Source organism: Pongo abelii, chromosome 8 (assembly GCF_028885655.2).
Source record: "Pongo abelii isolate AG06213 chromosome 8, NHGRI_mPonAbe1-v2.0_pri, whole genome shotgun sequence".
NCBI classification, from domain to species: Eukaryota; Metazoa; Chordata; class Mammalia; order Primates; family Hominidae; genus Pongo; species Pongo abelii.
The window spans coordinates 21,229,854-21,255,659 of NC_071993.2; the positions used below are offsets into that span (position 1 = coordinate 21,229,854).

Consider the following 25,806-nt stretch of genomic DNA (forward strand, 5'->3'; position numbering starts at 1 on the left):
CCTAATAAGCTCTGTAGGATCAAGAATCAGGGGTCTCACATATTTCCTTGTAGGCTGCTGGGGTCATAGAAGATACTCAATAAAATCATTGTGGCTGGTTCTAATAACAAGCCAGAAATTTTTTTGAAATATCTCATATCAGTGGGATTTTATCAATGCTTAACACTTTCCCTGGACAATGAAGACTGCCTTCTACAGGTGGCCTGGAAAGTCACATATACTATCCCTTTGAGGTCGATACCAAAGGATGTCTTTATATTAAATCCAAGCAAATCTTAAAAATCCAGCAAGTGCCAAGATTCTCACTGTTCTATATCTTACTCTGTACAAAGTCAAAGATAAATCTGTGCTTTTTGTCATTTTGGGACACTCCAGTGTATTTGCAAATATAAATACTTGTGATTTCATAATTTTCTTTCAATTTTGGCAAACAGACTAAACTACTTAAGCTAGCAACAGTATAATTTGGGGATAATTGCTACTTCATATCTGTACAGAGAACTGCATATTCTTAAAGTTCTTTATCATCAACTTTATTCATACACTGAAGATATGAGTAAAAAGCTCACTAAGCCTTTTATATCACAAGAGCCCTGAGCTCAAGTCATCCTAGCCTTCCATAAATGCCCACCACTTAGTCCTTCTTTTTGAATTTACCGTTGTTATTTCCCATGCCTGGAACTCTTCTTCTCCCCACCTTGCTCCCCTCTATCCACATTATCCAAATTCTTCCTTCTCCTTCATATTGGCATCTTCAACTTCACCCAATCTATAGTTCCTTTTCTCTGAATTCTGATGATCATATATCATCAGAATACATATATATATATATAATCTCCAACCAATATATTCATAAAATCTTCAACGTATATAATTATATATATTATATAAATATACATAATCTCCAATTGGTTGTATATGTATATGTATATCTCCAACCAATCTAACATTTAGGTTTAAGTTTTCTTATATTATTTAGTAAATATTTCATGTAAGTTCTTTTTTTCTTTAATTTTTCTCTCCTAGAATACACCGGTAAGTTCTTTGAGGCCAATCCTCACCTGAGATATGTGTGTGTGTTCACTGGCACCAATCTATGACATTTTATGCATACAGAAGCTAGACAATATTTGTAAATCACTGAAATACTTCTTGGTATTTGTAGAATTTCATATAATTCCTTATCTACTTGGCCATTGAGAAATGCTTTTAAATCATAATATTGCCTACTAGACCAACATAAATTCATTGTACTCATAACCCAATCCTTCAGGGAAGGTCCTATTTTGATTAAAAGTGAAGGAGTAGGAGGAGGTAAAGCTTTTAGCATATTGATAGAACTGTTACTAATATTGTATTACTGTCCTTTATAATTTAAGGCAACATCACTAACAAAGATTAGGGAAAAGATCAATAAGTTATGAGTTATTAAGGCAGGAATGAAAAGAAGTCCAATACCAAAGACATTGAAGCTAATAATATCTTCTCCTCCACTTGCTGACCCATTATAATCAGGCCTGGGCCTTTTTTCCCTAGCAGAGGTGATAAATGCTTACAGAGTGGCAGTTTCTCCGTGAGCTGTCAAAAGACCCTAATGCAATGAAACCAACCACTTCAGGCTCATTAGGGTCACTTTTAACAAGTTAGGCAGAACCCACCACCCAACCACATCAGGATTCAAAGTTTCAAAGAGGATGGGGAATGTAGAGTTTGGAAAAGAGCAATAAAAATGATCAGAAATAAATAGCCCAAAAGAAATAAAAACAAGGCCAAGAATAGTGGATCATAGCTGGAATCTCAGCACTTTGGAAGGCTGAGGTGGGAGGATTGCTTGAAGGCTAGGAATTTGAGACCAATCTCGGCAACATAGCAAGACCCCATTGTTACCAAAAATACACGTTTTAAAAATTGGCCAGGCATGGTGCCATGCACCTGTAGTCCCAGCTACTCAGGAGACTGAGGCAGGAGGATGTTTGAGCCCAGGAGTTTGAGGCTGCAGTGAGTTATGATCACAGGACTGTACTCCAGACTGTGAAGCAAAGCAAGACTACATCTCTAAAAAAGAAAAAGAAATAGAAACAGCACAGCCTGCATCAGTCTCCACTGAAGTGCGGTGTTGAGAGGTGACGGGGCAAGGCAGTACAAACACAGATCATGAAGGAAACATCTCAAAAACAAGCCATAAAGAACAGTCCTGTGGTGGCAAAGAAGAGACAAAATTGCTGAAAGCAATGCTGACATCTCTAATTCTTATGATGAATGGAATTCCAGAATCTCTAGAAGCTCACAGGCACACACACGCACACACATACACACATGCATACACACACACACACACACACACACACAGCCACTGTGCACATGCATTAGGTTGAAGCTATATTTGCTCATCACCAAGGGGTCCCATTGAAATGAAACCAGGAGCTCCTTTTCACATCATAAGACTCCTATGAAAGGGATGTTTCATGTTTAAAAGTCTTCCAAACAACTGTTTTAAATTGGGGGTTGGGGAGAAGAAATGGGAAGTTGTAGAGGGGACTGCTTAATGAACTGGGCTATTTAAGGCTTCCCTTGAAATCTAGCATCATTCTTGCCTTTTTTCCTGCTAAATAAAGCCTCAAAGTAAGAGGAATGCAAGGGTTGAAGAAGTGGAAGCCATCACTGTAGAAAAACAAAGGTGGATCTGGCAAATGCAATGAATTTAGAGGGAATGTAAGTTTTGTTTCCCAGCCATCAAAAATAGTTTGATGGATTTGTGCCAAAATGAGAAATAAAAGCGCACTCCTTCTTCCCTGCACCCTACAGAGCTGCCTTTGAAGTCACATGTGCTCCACAGGGCACGGATGGAAACAGAACTCAGGCTCATTTAAAATTTTATTGTATATGGTTCGGTATAAGACAGTGTACTTCAGACATTTACAAAAAAGTCATTTTCAGCACCTTCTTAGATATGTTGAACTTTTCTTTTATGCCCTGGAATTTAAATCCATGCTTCCCTTTGGTTATACCTTCTGGTCCCAGAGACAGCCTTGGGGACTTGGCCCAGTTGCCTGGATCTGGTTCAGGAGCTGCCTGGATGGACGGCTTGTAGAGACTGAAGCTGACTCTCCGCAGCCACCTGGCAAGCGTTGGCCAGCTTTACAGCCTTCTGGTCTCCCCAACCAGCTCCCTGGGAGGCCTCAGGCCCTTCTCAGCTCTCCGTTCTGCCTTACAGGCCTATGGGATGAAGTGCAGCTGTCCGTTCTTTATGCCTGGTACCCCCCATAGAAGGGAAAAAAAAATACCACATTTGGAATAATAACATCTACATTGCTGGTTATGTTTCAAAACCAATCCATCTTCAAAATCAGGGACTTCTTTTGTAAGCCTCATTACAGCCTTAAGTATAGAAATGTTTATATTGTTTACTTTGTTTGGTTTTTTACCTAGATACTGAGATTAGAGTGTGGACCCCTCTCAAGCCAGTGTCACATAACTAGGAGCTAAAAGATCAGAGAGAGAGAGAAACAAAAGCATTCTATATTTTCAAATGCATTAGTTCACCCAGTGTGTGGACTCTAAAGAGGGAAAAAATAAAAATAGTAGATTTTCAGCATAAGAGATTTAGTCGTAGCATATACCATCTTTTTTTCTGGAAGGGAAGCTACAACTAAAAGGAATCATAAAGACCACCTAACCAAATTATTTAAAGAAGAGGAAACTGCTGCCCAGAAGTTAATGGCTCAGATTAAGAGTGTCAAAGAGACACACAAGCCAATTAGAAGAAGCCTCCATTGGGCCGGGTGCAGTGGCTCATGCCTGTAATCCCAGCACTTTGGGAGGCCAAGGTGGGTGGATCACGAGGTCAGGAGTTCGAGACCACCCTGACCAACATGCTGAAACCCTGTCTCTAGTAAAAACAAAAGAAAATTAGCTGGGTATGGTGGTGCACTCCTGTAATCCCAGCTACTCAGGAGGCTAAGGCAGGAGAATCGCTTGAACCCAGGAGAAGGAAGTTCCAGTGAGCAGAGATCGAGCCACTACACTGCAGCCTGGGTGACAGAGGCAGACCCTGTCTCAAAAAAAAAAAAAAAAAAAGTCTCCACTAGCCGAAGATGGGACAATATGAATGTCAAAAGGAATTACTGCAACTGATTCAAATACACTCAAATGCATCCATGGTTTTTTAATGAGTTGATATGATGTTCCTCCCACTCCTTTCCCTCTTCCCCAAAAAGTAGAGGACAATTCCCTGACCCCCAAAACGGGAGGCTGCCAGGACCCCAATTCATTATTCAGAAAATGGATCAATAATAGAAAAGAATGACAAATGCATCTTGCTTTTTCTTTTCAAACTATATTTCAAGATATCAAATAAGTAATGATGAAAAATTGATCCCTACTAAAGAATTCCAACTAATAAATGCAGAAAGAATGATGGAATGAAAAAGTTTCCAGTTTGTGACTTCTAGAGAAGTCCATTGCAAAAACCATTACTTAAGGTAATGTATGGTTGATCAGGAACCTTATAAATGGTGAACCAGGTATACAGCTAAATCTTCTGACCAATCTTAACTCACTAAAGTTGGGACAAACAGATACTATGTCTCTCCCAATGAGATGTACTAGAAAGTACATAGCACCAACTATACAGTGATCTTGCCTAGAAAAAAAAAAAAGAAAATTTGAGCCAGAATATTATCAGGCCTGTTGATCTATGAGTTTATATGAAACGTGGGGATAGAGGCACAAGTTAAATGACACTAGAAAGAAGCAATCAGCCCAATCCAGAATGTAGGACATGCTATAAGGCAAAAACCTGATGTCTGCAACAAATAAAAGGAATTAAAAAGGGGAAAGGAGTGGAAGGGGGCTATTATAAATTCAAAAATATTTAAGAGACAAAGCTGCCAATTCAATAAGTGTACTTCATTTGGCTCTTAACTTGAGCAACTACTAAAACAAAACAAAACAAAAGACTTTGCAATTTGCAATTGAAAGAGATAACCAATAAAATGTGAACATGAACTGTGTTAAAAGGAATTAAGTAATTATTATTAATGTTTTGCAATATTTATGTTGTAGGTATTTATACATATAACTAGGTACTTATTTGTTAGGAATGCATACTAAAATATTTTGGCATCTATATTTTTGTAAAAAGGAAGTTAATGATGCGGTTGGGACTAGAATCTGTTCTTATGGTACCCAGCACACATTCATTTCATTATAACCAAATTCAAAGGAAACAAAAATAGTAAATTTTTTTAATTCTTAAAAAAGAGCAACACCAACCATCACTTGTTTTCTCTCTTCCCTCCATTAGTAAGACATGTATGTTTGAAGACCATAGATATTTTCTTCCTTTTGAAACAACAAAAACAAATAAACAGGATTACTTAATAATCTTATAGATTACAGTAATTACAGTGGGGTTTTGTGCACTGGGTGAGTTAACCTAAATGTAAAAAAGGAGAAGAGTGTCCCTAGACCAAAAATATCACACACACACCCCCAAGAGCATTTCAAATTCTCATGTACACTTTACACATGTGATATGGAAGGAATGTCACACTGAGCCACATAACCTTGATTACTGTATCAGATTAAATTTAGTCTAAAGAGATAACACACAGGACAACTAAGAATCTGTAAACATACAGAGCTGAAAAATCCACAGTAAGGAGCCTTAATTATTAAAGATATAAGAGAAATGGGTGTCTAGAAAAGAAAGTTCAGAATGGAAAGGGCGAGAGAACAAAAGCAAAAAAAGGAAGACGAACAAGAGAACATCATCAACACCTTTTCCAAATCTCAACTCTCAACTTATCCCATAATTGTTAAAACACATTTTTTAAAAGTGTGACAAAAGTGAAAATGTACTCAAAGCATAAAAATATAACATTGAAAAAAAACAGAAAAGATGGTCCTCAAACTCCCACTTGAATCTCCATCTTCAATGAACAGCATGAAAGAAGGACATACAGGGTTTAAGGCTGTCAGTGGGCTAAGAGCTGAATATCATATAAGCCACATGCATATTAACTAGAAACAACAAAGTTTCAGAAACAATGACAGGTGCACAACTTTCAGTGTGTGTTTCCACATGTAATTAGTTTGGAAGCCACCACCCTAGAATTCTGTACTCTGCTAAATTATCCTTCAGAAGTGAAGGAGAAATAGCAACTTTCTCAGACAAACAAAAATTGAAGGAATTTGTTGCCAATACACCTGCCTTGCAAGAAATGTTAAAAGAAGCTCTTTAAAGAAAGAAAATGATGAAGGTCAGGAACTTGGATCTACATAAGAAAGAAAGTACATTTTTTAAAAAGGCGTAAGTAGAGGTAAAATTAAAAATTTTTTTAACTTTTTTATTTTATTTTATTTTTTAATAAAAAATAAAATATTGCCCAGGCTCTGGCCTCAAACTCCTGGGCTCAAGCCATCCTCCCGCCTTAGCCTCTTGAGTGGCTAGGACCACAGGCTTGTGCCACTATGCCTGGCTTCTTATTCTTAATTGACCTTACAGAAGTTTGTTCAAAATAATAGTAGAAACAATGTATTCAATTATATATGCTTACATAGAGATATTTTATGTATCTATATATGTGTATATAGATATCTATGTACAGACACACTCATATATGCTTTTGTATAAGTGAAATGGATGACCAAAAGGAATGAGAGGGAGGAATTAGAAGAATTCGAATTATTTTATTATAAGGTACTCATATACCCATGAAGTAGCATAGTGCTATTTGAAAAAGGACTTGGATTACCTGTATATTGCAAACCTCAGGGCAACTACTAAAAAAAAAAATACCTTAAAAAGCAGTATAATGGATATGCTAAGAAAGGAGAGAAAATAGAATCATGTAAAATGCTCAATTAAAACCATAAAAATTAGAAAGAGTATAAGACAGAGAAATGAAAGAACAAGGGCAAAAAATTTTAAATAGTAATAAATATGGCAGATATTAACCCAATTATATCAATAATCACTTTGAACATCAGTGATCTAAATGCACCAACTGAAAAACAGAAATTTTCAGAATGGATCAAAAAAATATGACCTAACTATATTTTGTCTACAAGAAACCCATTTTAAATACAAAGTCATATATAAATTTAAAGTAAATGAATGGAGAAAAAGATATCATGATAACACTAACCAAAAGAAAGCAGGAATAGCTATGTTAATTTCAAAACAGGGTAGACTTCAAAACAGGGAAAGTCATCTGGGACAAAGAAAGCCATTACAATAATAATAAAGGGGTCAGTTCTCCAAGGTGATATAACAATCTTTAACATGTATGCACCTAACAACAGAGCATCAAATTACACAAAGCAAAAACTGATAAAACTGCAAGTAGAAACAGACGAGTTTACTCTTACAGTTGGAAATTTCAACACCCCTCTATCAGTACCAGACAGATCCAGCAGGCAGAAAATCAGCAAGGACATAGTTGAATTCAACACCAGCATCAATCAACACCATATCATTGACATGTATAGACTACTTTACCCCGAAACAGCAGAATACATACTCTTTTCAAATCCACATGAAACATTCACCTAGACAGACCACATTAAATACACCTTAACAAATTTAAAATAATAGAAATCATACAATGTCTTCTCTCAGATCACAATGAAATTAAACTAGAAGTCAATAACAAAAAGATAGGAAAATCCTGAAATTATGGAGAATTAAATAACACACTTCTAAGTAACAAATGGTTCAAAGAATAAATCTCAACATAAGTTATAAAATGTTTTGAACTGAATGAAAATGAAAATACAACTTGTCAAAAATTGTGGGATGCCACGAAATCAGTGATCTGAAAGAAATTTATAACACTGAATGCATGTATTATAAAAGAAAAAAGATTGAAAATTAATAATCTAACTTTCCACTTTAAGAAACTGGAAAAAGAAGAGCCAATTAAATACAAAGTAAGCAGAAAAAAAGAAATAATAAAAATTAGAGCAGAAAACAATAAAATTGAAAAGCAGGGGCTCCATAGAGAAAAAAACGTCAATGAAACCAAAAAGTGGTCCTTTGAAAAGATTAATAAAATCAATAAGCCTCTAGCCAGGCTAAGAAAAAAAGAGAGCAGACACAGATTACTAATATCATAAATGAAAGGGGGCCATCATTACAGATGCCATAGATATTAAAAGGATAATAAAAGAATACTACAAACAACCCTATGATCACACATTTATTAACCAAGATGAAATGGACCAATTCTTTGCAAGACACAATCTGCCAAAACTCACACAACATGAAATAGACAATCTGAAGAGGCTGATATCTGTTCAAGAAATTGGATCAATCATTAACAATCTTTGAAAACAGAAAGCACAAGGCCTAGATTAGTTCACCGGTGAAGTCTACCAGACATTTAAGGAAGAAATTATACCAATTCTCTACAATCTCTTTCAGAGGACAAAAGCAGAGGGAATACTTCCTAACTCATTCTTATGACACCCTCATTTCCCTAATGCCAAAACCAGACCGAAATAATGACCATGTTGTATCCTCCACAGCTGAGTCTCAGTGGGCCTGTACTCTGCTCACTGTGATAATTTTCTCTGTACAAATAAATAAATAAACAAACAGAAGTAACAAAACCAAAGCAAAAAACATCCCAGCTGGAGAAAAGCACAGGACTGCAGAAAACCAATAAAAGCAATGTGGAAAGAGACAATATTTCCATATGTTATTGTTTTGGAATCCATGTAGAACCTCTGGTGTGTATGACAGGTCATGACGTAGAACACTGCTTTAAGATTGAAACAGAAGCAGCATCTTTTTTCTCTGCACTGAACTGGTTATTTCCTCCAACCACAAAGTTTGGGAAAAGGAATAAGGAGAAGAAAAAAATAAGAAAATGAAAAGTTCATTTGGCAAGGAGCTGGGTCCCAGTGCCCTTGGGTGCCCAAAGTGAAACTGGTAAAAGTTTCCTGCTGTTGTATTTTTTGAATGGTCAATGCTAACTTTGCTTCCTACTTTCTGCAAAAAGGCAGATACAGCTTTCTTTTTTATTTTTGTATATGTAGGTATATATTTACATTGACATGTAATCATAATACCATAAAATTTACCTTTTTAAAATGTATAATTCAGTCAGTTTTAGTATATTCTCAAAGTTATGCAATAATAACCATTATATAAATCTAGAACATTTTCATCACCCCGGAAAGAAACTCGGTACTCATTAGCAATCACTCCCCATTATCCCTATTCTCCAAGAACCTCTGGTATCTGCTAATCTACTTTCTGTTTCTATAGATTTGCCTGACCTGCACATTTCATGTAAATGGAATAATATCATATGTGGCCTTAAGTGTTTGATTTATCTAGCTTAACGTTTTCAGGATTCATCGCGTTATATTAACAGCACGATCAGTGCTTCACTCCTTTTAAGGGGTGAATGGTGTTCCATTGTATAGATGTACCACACTTTGTTTATCTACTTGTCAATTAGTGGACATTTGGGTTGTTTCCACTTTTTAGCTGTTATGCATAATGCTTCTGTGAACATTCATGTACAAGGTTTTGTATGGACGTATGTTTTCAATTCTCTTCGATATATACCAAGAAGTAGAATTACTGGATCATATGGTAATTCTTCGTTTAAATTTTGAGGAAATGCTAGGCTATTTTCTAAAGTAGCTGCACCATTTTACATTCCCACCTGCGATGTGTGAGGGTTCCATTTTGTCCACATTCTCACCAACATTTGTTATTGTCCACCTTTTTCACCATGTCCAGTCTAGGAGATATGAAGTGTCTCATTGTGGTTTTGATTTGTATTTCCCCTAAGAGTGATGATACCAGGCCTTCTTTCATGTGTTTATTGACTGTGAGTCTTCTTGGGAGAAATGTCTATTCAAATCTGTTGCCTATTTTTAATTGTGTTACTTGTCTTTTAATAACTGAGTTGTAACCATTCTTTATATGTTCTGGGTACTAGTTCTTTATCAGAAGAATGATCTGCAAATATTTTCTTACATTCTAGGGGTAGTCTTTACACTTTCTTGAGAGTGTCCTTGAAGGACAGGTGTTTTTAAATGTTGATGAAGTCTAATTTGTATTTTCTTTTGTTGCATGTGTTTTTTGGCATTATATATAAAACCACTGCCTAATCCAAAGTCACAAAGATTTACTCTGTTTCCTTCTAAGAGTGTTATACTTTTAGCTTTCACATTTAAGTCTTTAGTCCACTTTGAGTTAATTTTGTATGTGTGTGAGGTGGGAGTCCAATTTTACTCTTTTATCAGCTTTCTTTTTGTGCACTTTCAGTTTGATTTTTGAAGCTGCAGCCCTCACACCATTTACCTCAGTAGAAGTCATGGCTTCAAGGTAAGAAAAGGAGATGATGTTTTTAACCTGATGAAATTACTGGTTAAATCACGAAAGGGAAAAAGTACTGTGTCTTGGGAGGCCAGGCTCAGTGGAGGGGGCTCCTTACTGTGGGTGAAATGTGACCTGTTACAATTTCTCTATGATTCCTCAATCAGTGTGGGGCAGTCCACAAGGGATTGATGAAGAGCAAGTCCCAAAGCCAGATTCCATCTTAATTCTACAGGCTGTGTGCCTTTGAGTCAAGTTATTCTCTTTTCTGTGTATCAGATCCTCCCCGTCTTAAACTAAGAAGAGAAAACATAGAGAATCTTCATAGAGTTGGAAGGATTATGTGAATGAATATAAGGCAAAGCACTCAGAACAGCATATGGCATGTTGTGAACATCCAGTACATATTAGTTGTTATTATCAGGAAAGAGCCCATCATATTAATCCTAAGGGAATAGTTTCCAAGGAAACCTATGTCTCAAAATAATAGCCGAGTAGGGTTTGGTTGGGTGATGTGGCTGTCATGATGACATCTCTGATTCTCCCAGGTGGCTGCCTCAAATCCAAGAACCTTAAGGAGCTTGGGGACCACTTGATGCTGATGGTCATCTTTGTCCTGTGTATAAGTCAATCTCTGTTTTGTTTTCCACAGACCTACACATTTACCAAAGGCAAATTCTTAAAAGGGCTGGGCACAGTGGCCTACACCTGTAATCCTAGCACTTTGGGAGGCTGAGGCAGGCGGATCACCGCACATCAGGAGTTCGAGGTCAGCCTGCCCACATGGTGAAATTTCGTCTCTACTAAAAATATAAAAATTAGCCAAGCATGGTGGCACGGGCCTATAGTCCCAGCTACTCAGGAGGCTGAGGCAGGAGAATCACTTGAACCTGAGAGGCAGAGGTTGCAGTGAGCCAAGCTCGTGCCATTGCACTCCAGTCTGGGCAACAGAGTGAGACTCCATCTCAAAAAATAAATAAATAAAATCTAAGTAGGTGCCAAATTTTCCATCCCATAGGAAAATAAGACTTCAGTTGAATTAAGTCATGTCCTACTCTCCTAGACTCAAAGCTGCTTTATAAAGACAATGTATTCTTATTTTCTACAGTATTTTTGTTTCCGGGTCATTTAGCAACAGTGTTAAAAACCCTTTGTAATAGTAAAGACAGAGGGCAGGATTAATTCTCTTAGTCTCATTTGTTTCCAGAATTTTCTGCATATGTTTCCTAAATTTTAGAAGACACTATTCAATCCATGTAAACCCACATTATAAGCAACTTTAAAAGTCTTCTTCCAAGGACCACCTTTTACACGGTCGATCCCTAATTATCCGGATTTGGACAAGTTTCCATTCAAAAGTGATGTCCATCCAGTTAGAAAGCTTCTAGAACATTTTCCTTCCTACTCTCACAACTATTCCATCAATTAGTGTATGTTTAGCAATTGCAAATTACTTTTAATATTAGCAGATGCGCAACATAATTACATGGGGAAACCTTCTGGGATCAAATCATGTCTTGGGTGATTACTGAGTTCTGACAAACATCAGGATTCATTCAGCCGTAAGAACATTGTTCTCTTTTCCCCTGGAAGGTACGCTACTCTGCAATGCTGCCGTGCTTAAAACAATTTTCAGAATTTCTCTGATGAATTCCTCTCAAAATCTGTTTGTGGTCTATGTACACACATCACACACACTTAATATTTTATACCTTTTTAAAAAACCAGACATGGGATTATTCAGCTCGATTATTCACCCGCTCCACCCTCCATCAAGGGCAACATTTGTCCAGGTTCCAGTACACTCTTTCATTTCCTCTGGACACCTCTTGTGAGTCATTTTAGTTCAAACAGAGCTTTGTCTGTAACAGGCCCTATTTCATCCCAGAGCTCAAGCTGAGAGGAAAACAGCCTGAACTCCACCTTGGGGACATTCCTCATTCAAGAAAACACATTTTCCTCTTCCAAACTGAATTCAGTAAGAATATAGTACAATCTCTCTAGGCTAATAGTAAAGCCACTGGGTGGGGCGAGGCCACAGGGCCAATGCTGACAGGACAGCCCATCCTCCCTTAACTCCTTTGTGTGGTACTTCCCCATCCGTATCCTCCAAAGGGCTGTTTGAAGATCTAATTTCTCTAGTCTCAGTGAACTCACATCCTAGTTACAGCCTCAGTGGAGATTAAAAAAAAAAAAAATCTGGCAATGATTCTTGACATCATAGTATTTGACAAAAAGGAGGCACTGAGGAGTTACTTCTCAGACCAGGTAAGGCTACCAACAATCAGCCTCCTGCAACTCCAGGAAACAAGCCAAGGACACTAAACTGAAAAGAGCTTTTCTGCTAAATAAAAAAGAAGCAGCTCCTGTGGGTGCACCAAATCTACTCAGTGAGTGATTCCCCCGGCCTGGGACATCATGGCACAGCCTTTTTGTAGCTGAGTAGAATTGGTGAGGGGTCTAAACCACGTGGGCTTCTGTACAAGGAGGGGACTCACCATCCCAGTGTGTCTGGGACTGTCCCAGCCTCAGCACTGAAGGTCCTATTTTCAGCGGTCACCCTACTTTTCTTGCCTCTCCATGCAGCTGGAAATCCAGTTCTTCCTCCTCAAACCCAGCCAGGATGAGAGATGGAGCCAGAAATTAATTAGCTAAGAGGCAAGGAAGAAAAAGGCAGCCTATCCCTCAGGCAGAACTTTCTGGAACTTGAAAAGCTTTGCCTGGATTGATTAAGCACATTTCTCAAAGAGAGGAAGCCCTTCTTCAATTCAAACACCTTCAGCTGTTCAACCAGGGAGTCCCCAACCTCACAGAAGCCACAGGATCACATTCTGGGTTGGGTGTAGACTTGCCTACCAGCCCAGTGGAAGATACTCTAACCCAAACTTTCCACAAGTTTGGTCCTCAAAGCATCTGCATTAAGATCACCTAGTGAGACTGATACAATCCAAGTTCCTCATTCCACTCCACACTTGCTGGATCCAATTCTCTAGCAATATATTTCCAAAATCTCCATTTTTAAGAAAGTGCCAAATACGACTGGTGACTGTTGAAATCCAAGGACTGCTCTCCTTACTACTTTTTTATTGTTGTTTAAAGACAGGTTCTCACTCTCTTGCCCAGCCTGGAGTGCAGTGGCCCCATCACGGCTCACTGCAGCCTCAAACTTCTGGGTCCAAGAGATCTTCCCACCTTAGCCTCCTAAAATGCTGAGATAACAGGCATGGGCACCATGCCCAGCCCTTTTTACTTCTTATTTCAAACCCTCACCCTCATCACCCACCAACAAGAATCCTCAGAGTCAGCAAAAGCAGGAGAGAGGTGAACTTGTCTTTGGAGCTTCCCCACCTCTCGTTCTGTATCTCTGTCCTATTTCAGCCTTCCAAGTTCCCTCTTGCCTTCCTCTTTACTTTCTGCCCTACGGCTGGACAAAGTTCGCCAAAGCCTACCCTACTCTAAAGGGTCTCCATGTTCCAAACCAGCTCCACTTTCTCCTTCCCGAACCAGCAAATATTTTATTCACACAGTACATTGCAGTTGGCTGTTAGGAAAGCAATCTGGGTAAATTAATTCCTATCTAGAGCAAAATGACTGACATAACTTCTTACTCATCTCTGGATGGAGGAGTTGCTTATTGCCCCCAATGACTCATGGACTGGTAGAATTAATGGATATCTAGAGACAATATTTTTGGAGTTGATAGGTTCTTTAAATCAGTGCTTTCTGGTGACTTCCCTGACTGGCATAACATTTTCTTAATTTGGCAAGGAAAAATCCCACTAAGTTAGTTGTTAGAAAATTCCTTATGCCATTTGTCTACAGGGAAGTGATTAAAGCATGGTCGTTGGTCTTAGGTAGATATGCGTCTTAGTCCTGACTCTATCACTTACTGGCCATGTGACTCTGGGCAATGAATTTAACCTTTTACTTGTAAAAGTGGAGATAATTATAACAGTTATCTCAAAAGGTTGTTAAAATCCAAAGAAATATATTTTTTCAAACTATCTGGTATCTGTACTTAATAGTAATTGGCATTATAAGAGTCTGTATATAACAAATATCCATCCAAACAACTGCTGTATTCAGTTAGCCACAGCTATTCTTGCATGCTTAGTCTTCATTGTTAACTGTTCATATAGCCTTGGTGTTCATTTATAACTCTGAAAAACTGAGAAAACATCAGTCAGAACCAATCTGGTTTTGCCCTGGGCAAGTAGAAATCTGTAGAATTATTCCAGTTTGCTCCTGCTCGGTGTCTAAGAACACTATGGCTACTGCTGCCCCATTAGGTTTTCAGTCTTTAAAATCCACTCAAGGTCTTGGTCACTGAGGTTACTACATCCTTGGCCACTTCTGATAGGTGGGACAACCTAAGCTAAGTGAAACTGGAAGTGAGCCAAGCGTGGTGGCTCACGCCTGTAATCCCAGCACTTTGGGAGGCTGAAGCAGAAGGATTGCTTCAGGTCAGGAGTTTGAGACCAGCCTGGGCAACGTAGTGAGACCCCTCTGCCATCTCTACAAAAAAATAAAACTAAACCAGCTGAGCATTATGGTATGTGCTTGTGATCACAGCTTCTTGGGAGGCAGAGGTAGAAGTATCACTTAAGCCTGAGAGACTGGGATCACAGCACTGTACTCCAGCCTGGGTGACAGAGCAAGACCCTGAAAAAAAAAAAAGAAAGGAAAGAGAAGGGAAGGGAAGGGAAGGGAAAGGAAGAAAGGAAGGAACTGGAAGTGGATGGAGAGGAGCCCAGCATGCTGCGGATGGTGGGTATCGAGATTTCCAATGGTCAGTGGTCAACTCCTCCTTGCCAAGTCCTCCACCTAGAGGATAATGATGTCTATAACCCTAAAGAACAAGGTAGGAGGGAGCATGAATCTGGCTTCCGAAAACAGTAGAAACCAAAACAGTCTTATATTATTGGGACAACGGACAGCACTGTCCCAACTCACCATAAACACTGCAAAATGTGTGCATGTTCCACTGGAAATTTCCAAGATCAAGGAGAAACAGATGCATCCAAGGAATGGCCTCTGAGGTGGAGTGGAATGATGGCTTATGGATTCCCACCAAGCTCAACACAAAGAAGCCCAGAAGGTACAACTGAGGGGCTCTCCCAGGAGACAGAGGGAAGAAATCTTTATAATAAATGGACTGTCCACTATACCTCTACCATGATTACAAGGTAGAAGAAATATATAATGAATATAGACAATGCACAGCTATTAGAGAAACCAAAAGAGGGGTCAGGGTTCAATAAAATGTCATCAGGAGAGGTGAGGCAGACCAGAAGCAATGGATAAGGACAGAAACACAACAAAAAATGGGAAGTGTGAATAATAAACATCATTTAAAAAAAAAACTATACTCCAGGTGCTATGTTATGCATTCCAAAATCAACCTAATCCTCATGACAACCCTGCAAGGTACCCACAGGAGGCTCCGAGAGGTTTGGTAACTTGCCCAGAGTCACACAGCTAAAAAACTGCAAAACTGCAACTTGAACTCAAGTGCAGCTGATTCCAAAACATGTACTTTTAGTAACGACACCAAACTAAACTATTAAAAAAAAAAAAAAAAGATTAATGGGACAGAATATCTGCCAAGAAAACAGAGAGTGATTACTATTATTCCAGACACTCTAAGTAAGCAAAATTAAATTAAATTACCAAAAGTAAATAGCACATCGTAATAAATAATAGCCACTATCCATGAGTTCATGATGTTCTTATACGTGATCTATTCCTACTTTGATTGTATTTGTTCATTTGTAATTTAGCCTTCAAGTCTGTTTGAAAGCAATTCAACAACAAAATTTAAAAGAGAACACACTCAGTCATCTCTAGTTACAATATGTACACAGAGCTCTCAGATGTTAAGAGTCATGGCTGGCCTAGGAATTTTTATAATCAAGTTACATAGCACTAGTGGAACTTTTTCTGGGAATCTAAGTCAAGCTCTAAAGCCTATAATTCAAAGTAACATGAAGAAATTAGAGAAGGGCATTTTCATTAGCATGAAGCTTTGGAGTTGTGGCCAAAGGTTTTGAAAGAAAATGTAAAATCCAATCAGACAGAATAAAATGATGATATAATCCTGCCAAGAGCTAAAGAAATGCAGAATGTAATCAAGCAGGAGGGGAAATCGGTTGCAATTGGGATGAGGATACCCTATGTCCACTCAAATCAGAGGAAAGAAGAACATAAGGATATCAACCCAGGAGACCAAGGTTGAAAATCCATCGCATCTGAAGGGTGTGGACCACTATCTGTTGTCAAAGCAATTATATGAGGTTTAGCCTCATGTTGTCATAGTAATGATGAAATGGATTTATCTGTAGTCCAAAAAGAATGTGGACATATGGTTCCTCAACCCCAAATCTCTGCCAGATAAACAATTGTATAAGAGGCACGTATAAGCACATGTCGCACCTATTAGCATGGTAACCTCAATCCAACTCCCATTATAGACCTGCTTTCCACAGTGCACATTTGTCTTGGCAACCTTGGGAAGGTATGGAATTAAATATAGAAATGCCGAAGTCTATGAAAGCCACAGTATTAATAACTTTGTGTGAAGCTCAGAATAATCTTCGTACATTAGGGATTAAAGTATATGGAACGTGGTCAGGCACTAGTGGCTCACGCCTGTAATCCCAGCTCTTTGGGAGGCTGAGGCAGGCAGATCGCTTGAGTCCAGGAGTTCGAGACCAGCCCGGCCAACATGTTGAAACCCTGTCTCTACTAAAAAAAAAAAAAAATACAAAAATTATTCAGGTGTGGTTGCAGGCACCTGTAATCCCAGCTACTCTGGAGACTGAGGCACGAGAATCACTTGAACTCGGGAGGTGGAGGCTGCAGTGAGCCGAGATTGCTCCACTACACTTCAGCATGGTTGACAGAGTGAGACTCTGTCTCAAAAAAAAATGTAAAATAATAATAATATATAAGGTGTATGGAATGGTTGAGAATCTGATATCTTTGAAAATGTGCCAGACTTGAATTGATTTTAGATGTGACTGAGTAAGCAGTGAAAATGTGAGTGTTTTCAAACAATACTAGAATGTCCAGAAGAATGAGGAATCTACCGTATTTATACATTTCATTTTTAATTTGCAAGAATTATTCAAATACTTAGGAAAGTGTTTGCTAAGGTCTTCAGGTTTGCTTTATCAGGCATTTAAAGTGATTAAAAAGAAGATTAGACATATTTATTTACAAATACAATTTTAAATGTTTAAGAAGATGTAATTAAGTTACAAACTGAATGGATTAATGGGAATTTAGTCTGCCCAGCCTGAGTTTATCAAGCATCATTTAAAGCAAACACCCATAAATGATTTGCTCTTATTTCATACTCTACTTTTTAGTTTTATATATAGAATAACAAGACATTTATGGTAAAATAAAATCATACAATGAAAAAAATATCGTTTTCAAATTGAATAAATCAATACTAATTAAAAACTAATATCCATCTAAAACTAATATGAATTACAATGAGAACACGTGGACACAGGGAGGGGAACATCACACATGGGGGCCTGTCGGGGAGTGGGGGGGCAAGGGGAAGGAGAGCATTAGGACAAATATCTAACACATGCATGGCTTAAAACCTAGATGGTGGGTTGATAGGTGCAGCAAACCACCATGGCCCATGTATACCTATGTAACAAACCTGCACATTCTGCACATGTTTCCCAGAACTTAAAGTAAAAGTTAAAAAAAAAAACCTAATATCAATTTTGGTCCCATCAGTAATGCAAACCCTGAATCTAATCATGAGGAGACATCAAATATATGTAAAACAAGAGGTATTCGACAAAAAAAAAAAAAAAAAAAAAAAAAAAACCTGGTCTATGCTCTTCAAAAATCTCACTATATGAAAGAAAAGAAAGAAATGTCCCAGATTAAAGACACCAAAAGGCCATGAAACACAATAAACTGCATGATCTTGGATTTTCTTTTGCTTAAAATGGCATTATTGTTTCATTTAGTGAAATCTGAACGAGGTCTGTAGATCAGATAATACAACGGTATCAATGTTAATTTCCCAGTTTTGAAAGTTGTATGGTATTTATGTAAGGGAATGCCTTCGTTTTTAGGAAATACACAGTGCATTATTTAGGGGCAACGAGACATCTTATCTGCACTTACCTCAATGGTTTCAGGAGAAAAAAAATAGCATATAGAGAAAAAGGATAAAACAAATGTATCAAAATGTGACCATTTGGAGAATCTGGAAAAAAGCATACAAGAATTTTTCATGATATTCTTGCAACTTTTCTGTTTGTCTAGCATTACATCAAAATAAAAGTTGAAAGAATGAAAAACTAATATTTAAAGTAAAAGTGGTTTTTTTTTTAATGCCACCCTTGAACATCAAAAATCTCCCATTGACAGAGAAACACAAAACAGATGGTTAAAAGTTGAAAAAGTAAATCTAAGTGACTAGAACAAGATTGAATAAAATGAACAAAAGGGAAAATTCCCATTCTTAATAAAAGTCAGAAAATCTCAGAGTGTGTTATCTGAAGTATGTTCATCTTTCCTCTACCTTGAACCCAAAATTGATAACATCCTTTTGGATGAAGCTCTGATGCAAAGCATGTGAGATGTTCACAGCAAATACCTGTCCCAAGGGTATTTGGGATACCCATATGGGCATTTGGTATACCCATAGGGTGCCTGAGGTCCAGGATTATTCTCCCACTCCACCTCCCACACCTTCAGCAGAACTCCTGTTCTAGAAAATCTTCCTCTTGACATAATACTATATCCTTCTAGGTGGAAGACAGGCCCTGCCCCTGGTATCCAAACATCAACTCCAGCCTGGCCAGGATTAAAGGATTTTGAATCACTCTCTCTAATAGGACAAAAGACCTCATTCAGTGGCGAAACTTGTAGGAACAACAATTCTCTTAGCACTCTCCTTGGTAATATAACCCATCATTCCTAAGCATTCACTCTTGGTGGTATTCCTAATACACAGACATCTGACTTAAAATATGCCAGCCTTTCTCAGAGACCATGACCGGACAGACCAACCAAACAGCCTAGAAATATTTATGATTTCACCCTAGGTTGCACCAGCCCTGTCTACTAGCACAGCCTGAGCCACCTATGTACTGCAGCCACGCAGACTCCAGCTTGGCTTACTCTGACAGCACCACGAGACACCACCCCGGAAGTTCCAGATCGCCTTACCACTCAGTCCATGGCAAAACTACCCATTCAGGGTGTATAAGAGAATAGTCGGGCAAACAAGCGAGCACAGGAGTCAACAGCCACCTGTGAAACAGACTAAACCAGATGAAGTTTTCCAACAGCGTCAGTTATGAAAAATCAAAATGAGCATCTAAAGGAAATTGTGGGATCCTTTTCTCTATTTAAAATCATGGGAAAATGATTTACTTTTAATATTTCAAATACTTCATGCCTGAAAACAGGAGATAGACTATATCAGGGGTCCCCAACCCCCAGGGTGGCAGACAGTATGGCAAGCATTACTGCTACTGCCTTCTGTCAGATCAGCGGTGGCATTAGAGTCTCACAGGAGCATGGCCCCTGCTATGAACTGCACATGCCAGGGATCCCGGTTGTGCTCCTTATGAGAATCTAACTAATGCCTGAAGATCTGAGGTGGGACAGTTTCATCCTGAAACCACCCTCCCGCCCCCCACCCCTGACATCTGTGGAAACCACAAAACCTGTCCCTGGTGCCAAAAAGGTTGGGGATGGCTGGACTATATAATCTTCAGGTAGTTATACGGTGGTAAATTTGAGACTTAAGTGTGTGTGTGGGGTGTGTGTGTGTGTGTGTGTGTGTGTGTGTGTGACTAAAGTATAGAAATACATAACAATTATCCTTTTGTTAATTCAACAAGGGTCAACTAAGCACATGTTATATGCATAACGTGAATGTAGAAAAAGAGGGGTTTTCATAAATATGTTCAAAGGGAGGTTAAACTTCAAACATGAGGCCAGGCACAGTGGCTCACACCTGTAATCCCAGCACTTGAGGAGGCCGAGGTGGGCGGATCACTTGAAGTCAGGGGTTCGAGATCAGCCTGGCCAACATGGCGAAACCCTGTCTCTCCTAAAAATACAAAAATTAGCCGGGCATGGTGGTGAGTGTCTGTAATCCCAGCTACTTGGGAGGCTGAGGCAGGAGAATAGCTTGAACCCGGGACGTGGAAGTTGCTGTGAGCTGAGATAGCACCATTGCACTCCAGCTGGGTGAAAAGAGCAAAACTCCATCTCAAAAAAAAAAAAAAAAAATTCAAACGTGAAAAGTGCTTTATCAACTACTTAGCACAACAATTCAATGCAATAAGTACAACCAGACTCATTTTCAAGGTAAGAAATCCTAAGGTAAAAGAAAGGAGAACATAGACAAATATCAGAAACATATAAAATGGCTCAATCAGAAGTCCCAAAACAGTTGAAGAGGACCCCAAATTCTAGTCTTCAATCTGGAATAACTGAGTGCCTTGGCAAACCACCCCACTTCCCCAGATCTTAGATTCCCTATGTGTTCAATAAGTGACTTGAACCAGAGAGCTCTGAAGGTTGCTTCCAGCCTTTACAAACAAATAAATACATCTAGATTTTCTATTCCAGGACTTAGCCCCATCAAAAACATCACAAGCCAGATCAGGATAAGAAAAGAAAAAAAAAAAAAAAAAAGCTTAAAATAAGACCATTCCAGAAAAACTTTATATCAAGTTTACTCTTTTACACAGAAAAGGAGAATGGTAATTATTCAATCAGAAAAAAAGAAACGATGATTATTCAAATAAGATACCACTGAAAACTCCAACAAGGAGAGGATTTTTGCTTCAAGTATTTTGTGATTATTGACAATAGTCATGTTCTCTGGTCTCTGTAATACGAGGCATCTGCAGCACTGTTTGTGCTCTTGGAGGGCAGAAAGGTGGCACTGCCAAGGAGCTGTTACTCTACTCCTCCTTTGTCTTTGTATCCACCTCCTAAGGAACAAAGACACAGTCATGGCCCTCAGGCCCTCAGTCACCTTCACTTTTTCCCAGGATTAGGTAACACCTGCAGATGGGGCTGGATGGCTGCTGGTACTGAAAGAAACCTGTGCTGGGCACCGTTCCCCTTCCTTAACCCAGTGGCTTCCCTGGTACTGCATTCAACCATCCAAATCGCCCTACAAGGTAACCCACCCTCCTTGGCCAGTTGAGCCTCCCAAATAACTCCCTCTTGCTCAAATAAAATCAGATTGGGGACAGGTGCTGTGGCTCATGCCTGTAATCCCAGCACTTTGGGAGGCCGAGGTGGGTGGATCACCCGAAGTCAGGAGTTCGAGACCAGCCTGGCCAACCTGGCAAAACCTCGTCTGGACTAAAAATACAAAAATAAGCCAGGTGTGGTGGCACGTGCCTGTAATCCCAGCTACTTCAGAGGCTGAGACACGAGAATCACTTGAACCCGGGGGGTTGGAGGTTGCAGTGAGCCGAGATCATGTCACTGCACTCCAGCCTGGGAGACAGAGTGAGACCCTGTCTCAAAAAATGAAAAAAGAAAAAAAGGCAGATTGGAATAGGAAGAGCCACGTTCCAACCCAAGCCCCATCATATAAAGCCAAGTGACTGTAACTAGCTATTCACTTCATATGTCTCTCATCTCCTCTGTAAAATAGTGGTTAGCATGGGCTCTCTCCTCTCAGTGAAAAAGTATATAAAATGAAATGAATAAATATTAAACATGTTCAAGTATATAAAAAGCCCCTTCAAATTTAAAAAAAAAAAAAGATGTCTCTCCAAGCACACAAAAGGGGTAGATAAAAAGGCTAACCACAGAAGTAAAAATGGCAAAAAAAATAAAATAAAAGATGCTCTTGGATAGAACAAGAAACCAAAAATAACACAACCATTAGATATTACTTTTCATCCAGCAAACTAGTAAAATTGGAAAGATTAGATTCACAAGATAGGGAAAGATGGGTATTCTCTTACATGTAGTCTGGGACAGTACGTTGCTATTGCCTTTTGGTGTGTTTGATAATGGCCAACAAAATATGAAATATATAAGCCTTCTGGCTTGGCAAAATCTCTTTCAGTACTCCCCTAGAGAAATATTCTCGCATATGCCAAAGTTATATGTATAAAGATGTTCAATGCAGCACTATTTATTTAAATGTCCATTAATTGGGGAATGGTTAAATAAATGATGGAACACCTATTTTATAGCATATTAAAATGTCATTAAAAATGATTAAATAGATCTATTGATTTGTTCTGACATGAACTATATTATGGAACTAGAATAGTGCCTGACACTTAGGAACCACTCGGTAAATATCTGTTGAATAAATGAATATGTATACACCTTTTCATAGCACTTTACATAATCTATCTCCTCTCATTCTTATGCCAACCCTACAATATGAACCAAGTGGCTGTTATTGTGCACTCTGTAAGGATGAGGAAATTAAAATCCAAGGAGGTTATGACCTGCCGAACATCCCAAACATAAAGTATGGAACCAAAACAGAACCAGATCTACTAGTCAGTACTCTTTGGTGGCTGACATCCATTCTGCCTGCAACAAGGCTAACCTACAGGGAAACCCTGTAGGGAAATGCCAAGGGCTCTGGCAGCTGGAGAGTGACTCAGTAATTGCTTGCTGATTTGGACTGACTGAATCTTCTTTTACTAGCAAAGTCCTCCATTAGGTGAGGCTCGGCTCTCTGGACCACAGCTCGGGCCCATTGGGCATCTAACAACAGGTCTGAAAGGAGGTCATTCAACAACAGGTCGCCATGGAAACCCTAACCCCCTCCTCGCCCCTGGAACAAAATGGAGTGGGAAGGCAAAGAGGAGTATTTGTTAAGTGCCCGCTATGAGCCAGGCACCATGAATAGGGAAAAATTCATCTGAGTCTTCCTTTACAAATCTCCAAAAGAAAAAGAAACTGTGCATTGTTAAACAAAGTACAGAACAGGCCTGCGTCGCTGCTTAATCTAGGTCAGTGATAACTGCAAAGGAAGTTTATTTCATGCAGAGGGTACTCCGTTCACCCCTCTTATAGCTGCACGTGTCAGGAAGCATCATTTACATCACCACATGGCCCTGTCTTAGCACAGCCATGCAGTATAAACCTGCCCCCAACACATACTCTACCTGTTCATGTCTGGAATGTACATTTCAGCCACACAAGAAAGAAATGACTGGTTGATTAGTAAAACACAAACACTCTCTCTCATATAAGCTAGAGGACAGCCAATATCTTCAGAAATTTCAGGTGCCATGCTTTCCATAGAGTAGATTCTTCTTTCGCTTTTAGCCATCCTACTCCTGCATTATCAGAAAATGGTGAAAATGGTGCTGTGTTTGGGCATTGTTACCTTGGAACTTTCATCTTAATTACAGAAGCTCTTAGCAACCGTTGCTTAGTAACAAACACATTTGAAATAGATTTGTTGACTGATTATGAGATGCTCTGAAAAGTCTGCAGAGTGAAATTCACTGATGGAAAAGAATTGCAATGCGCTGGTAAAGTAAAAATTTTTTTAACTACAAAAGTACTCACAAAACTTGGGCTACGAGCAGGTCCCAAGGACATTACTGAGCTTCTGGAATAGTTTCATAATATTTTATGCTGCTTTATGGCTGGTCTATTATTTTCAGAATCAATTCAGACACAATTATCTGACGGAACAGCTGTCGAAGCTCTGGGAGATAGGCCTTAGGGTTTTAGTCAAAGCAGGATTCTGCACAGAAAATCAATGGCTTCTTGATTTCCACGGGTCCACAAGGTCCTCCCTGCCATAATGCCTCTTCCCACTCAAGATTTCTGAAGGGCCTGAGGCTTCTAGTGACTCTTCAAGTCAGAAGCAAAAAGCAAGGAAAGCTTTGCCTCCATCTTGCCAATAATATTTCTTCAGCACCTGTTAATAAAATCTGTGATAAAAAGTAGAAATGGAGATGCGTTTAGGACTACTTCCACTCACATCTTCCCCAAAGCAAAACCCCAACTCCACACACACTCCCCTCACTGAGCCTGGGACCTCCTCCTGCCTCTCGACAAGGTCTCATTGTACGTTAGCCATTTTCACCTCAGAAACTAGGAATCTTCGCCCAGTTTCTCAGAAGAAGGGGTCCTCATCGGCAGAGAAAGTCCCTCCCCTCCCTTGTATCTTTCTGGAATTCTTCTCTGACCCTGTTTCTCCTCCGGTTTCTTTTCTTGTCTTTTTTTTTTTTTTTTTTTTTTTTTTTTTTTTGGACAAACTTCTCAAAGGAGGAGCCTCCCTTCACTGGCTTTCCCTTCTCACTTCCCACTCAGTCCTCAACCCACTGCAGGCTAACTTTACCTCATGATTTCCTCTTTCAGTCACCATTGCTGTGGATTCCAGAAAGACTTCAATGAAGAGTAGTGTAAGTTTCCTCAGTCTTCTCTACTCCATAAGTCCTGTCTTCCCAGGGAGTCCTTGATATTTACCACTGTTCAAGCCTACCTCCCTGAGTAAGAAGAATCCGCCTCCACAGAAGGAACAAGAGAACATCCACCAAGCAAGCACCTGTCCAGAACATTCTATCTGGTTGCCCAGAGCAACTCATGTTCTTCACAGTCTGCTTCAGCCATTTTACCTTAGCTACCCGGCCCCTTCAGCATTTGGACTTGAGACTGAGGGCAGGGATCTTTGTACTGGCCTTCCTGTCGCCAACCAAATTCAATTCACTCACAGGTTCTTTCATGAAACAAATATTTATCAATCACAGATATTTATCACCATGCCAAGCATTGTTTTTAGGCAGTGATGATACAATAATGTCCAGAAAAAATAACGGAACTCTTCTTTATCTTATGGAGTTCACAGGATAAAGAATTACTCGAATAAATATAAAATGAGTGCTAAGAAGAACTACACAAGGCTAGAGGAATTTACAGTAGACAGCACTAGCCAGACCAGAAAAGGCATCCCTGTTGACAGTTGAGGCCTAAAGGACAAAAAGGCATCAACAAGACAAAGGTGTGTGGTGGGAGAAAGTTCCAGAAAGGGAATAACACGTGCAAATGTCCCAGCTTCTTCTCAAATGATTTATCCAGTATACTGTGATATCATGAAGCATGTACATTGGTTTCCATCCACGGTTCATGGCTCATCACTCCCAGGACCCTTGTTATTTCCTAAGTGACTGAAACAATAAGTATCTCTTCTGTTAAAGTATGTGGACTTCGGTCCATGTTTCCCAAAGCAGCTTTGGAACAGCATCAGAGTGATGAAGGTGAAAAACAGTCCTATGTTAGAATGTTGGGATTCTTTAGGCCTCAGAAAACAGAACCTCTCAGGCAGAGTTTTATCCTGCCCTCCTTTTTTGTTGTTGTTGCTGTTTTGTTTTCATTTTTGTTTTTTAGACAGAGTCTCTCTCTGTTGCCGGACTGGAGCGCAGTGGCATGATCTTGGCTCACTGCAACTTCCACCTCCCGGGTTG

The 25,806-nt window shown here is 39.2% G+C and overlaps 2 protein-coding genes across 4 annotated transcripts in view; both read right to left on the reverse strand.

Annotated features, from left to right (window-relative positions):
* NEBL (nebulette) overlaps window positions 1-25,806 on the reverse strand; it is a 518,729-nt gene that overhangs the window by 345,112 nt on the left and 147,811 nt on the right. The gene's annotated exons all lie outside the window — the stretch shown is intronic.
* On the reverse strand, window positions 966-24,889 carry LOC100454581 (uncharacterized). The gene is given in 4 exon segments (XM_002820582.3): window positions 966-3,207; window positions 20,853-20,862; window positions 23,494-24,273; window positions 24,684-24,889. Coding segments are annotated over 3 exon segments (468 nt in total). The 5' UTR covers window positions 23,661-24,273; window positions 24,684-24,889; the 3' UTR covers window positions 966-2,916.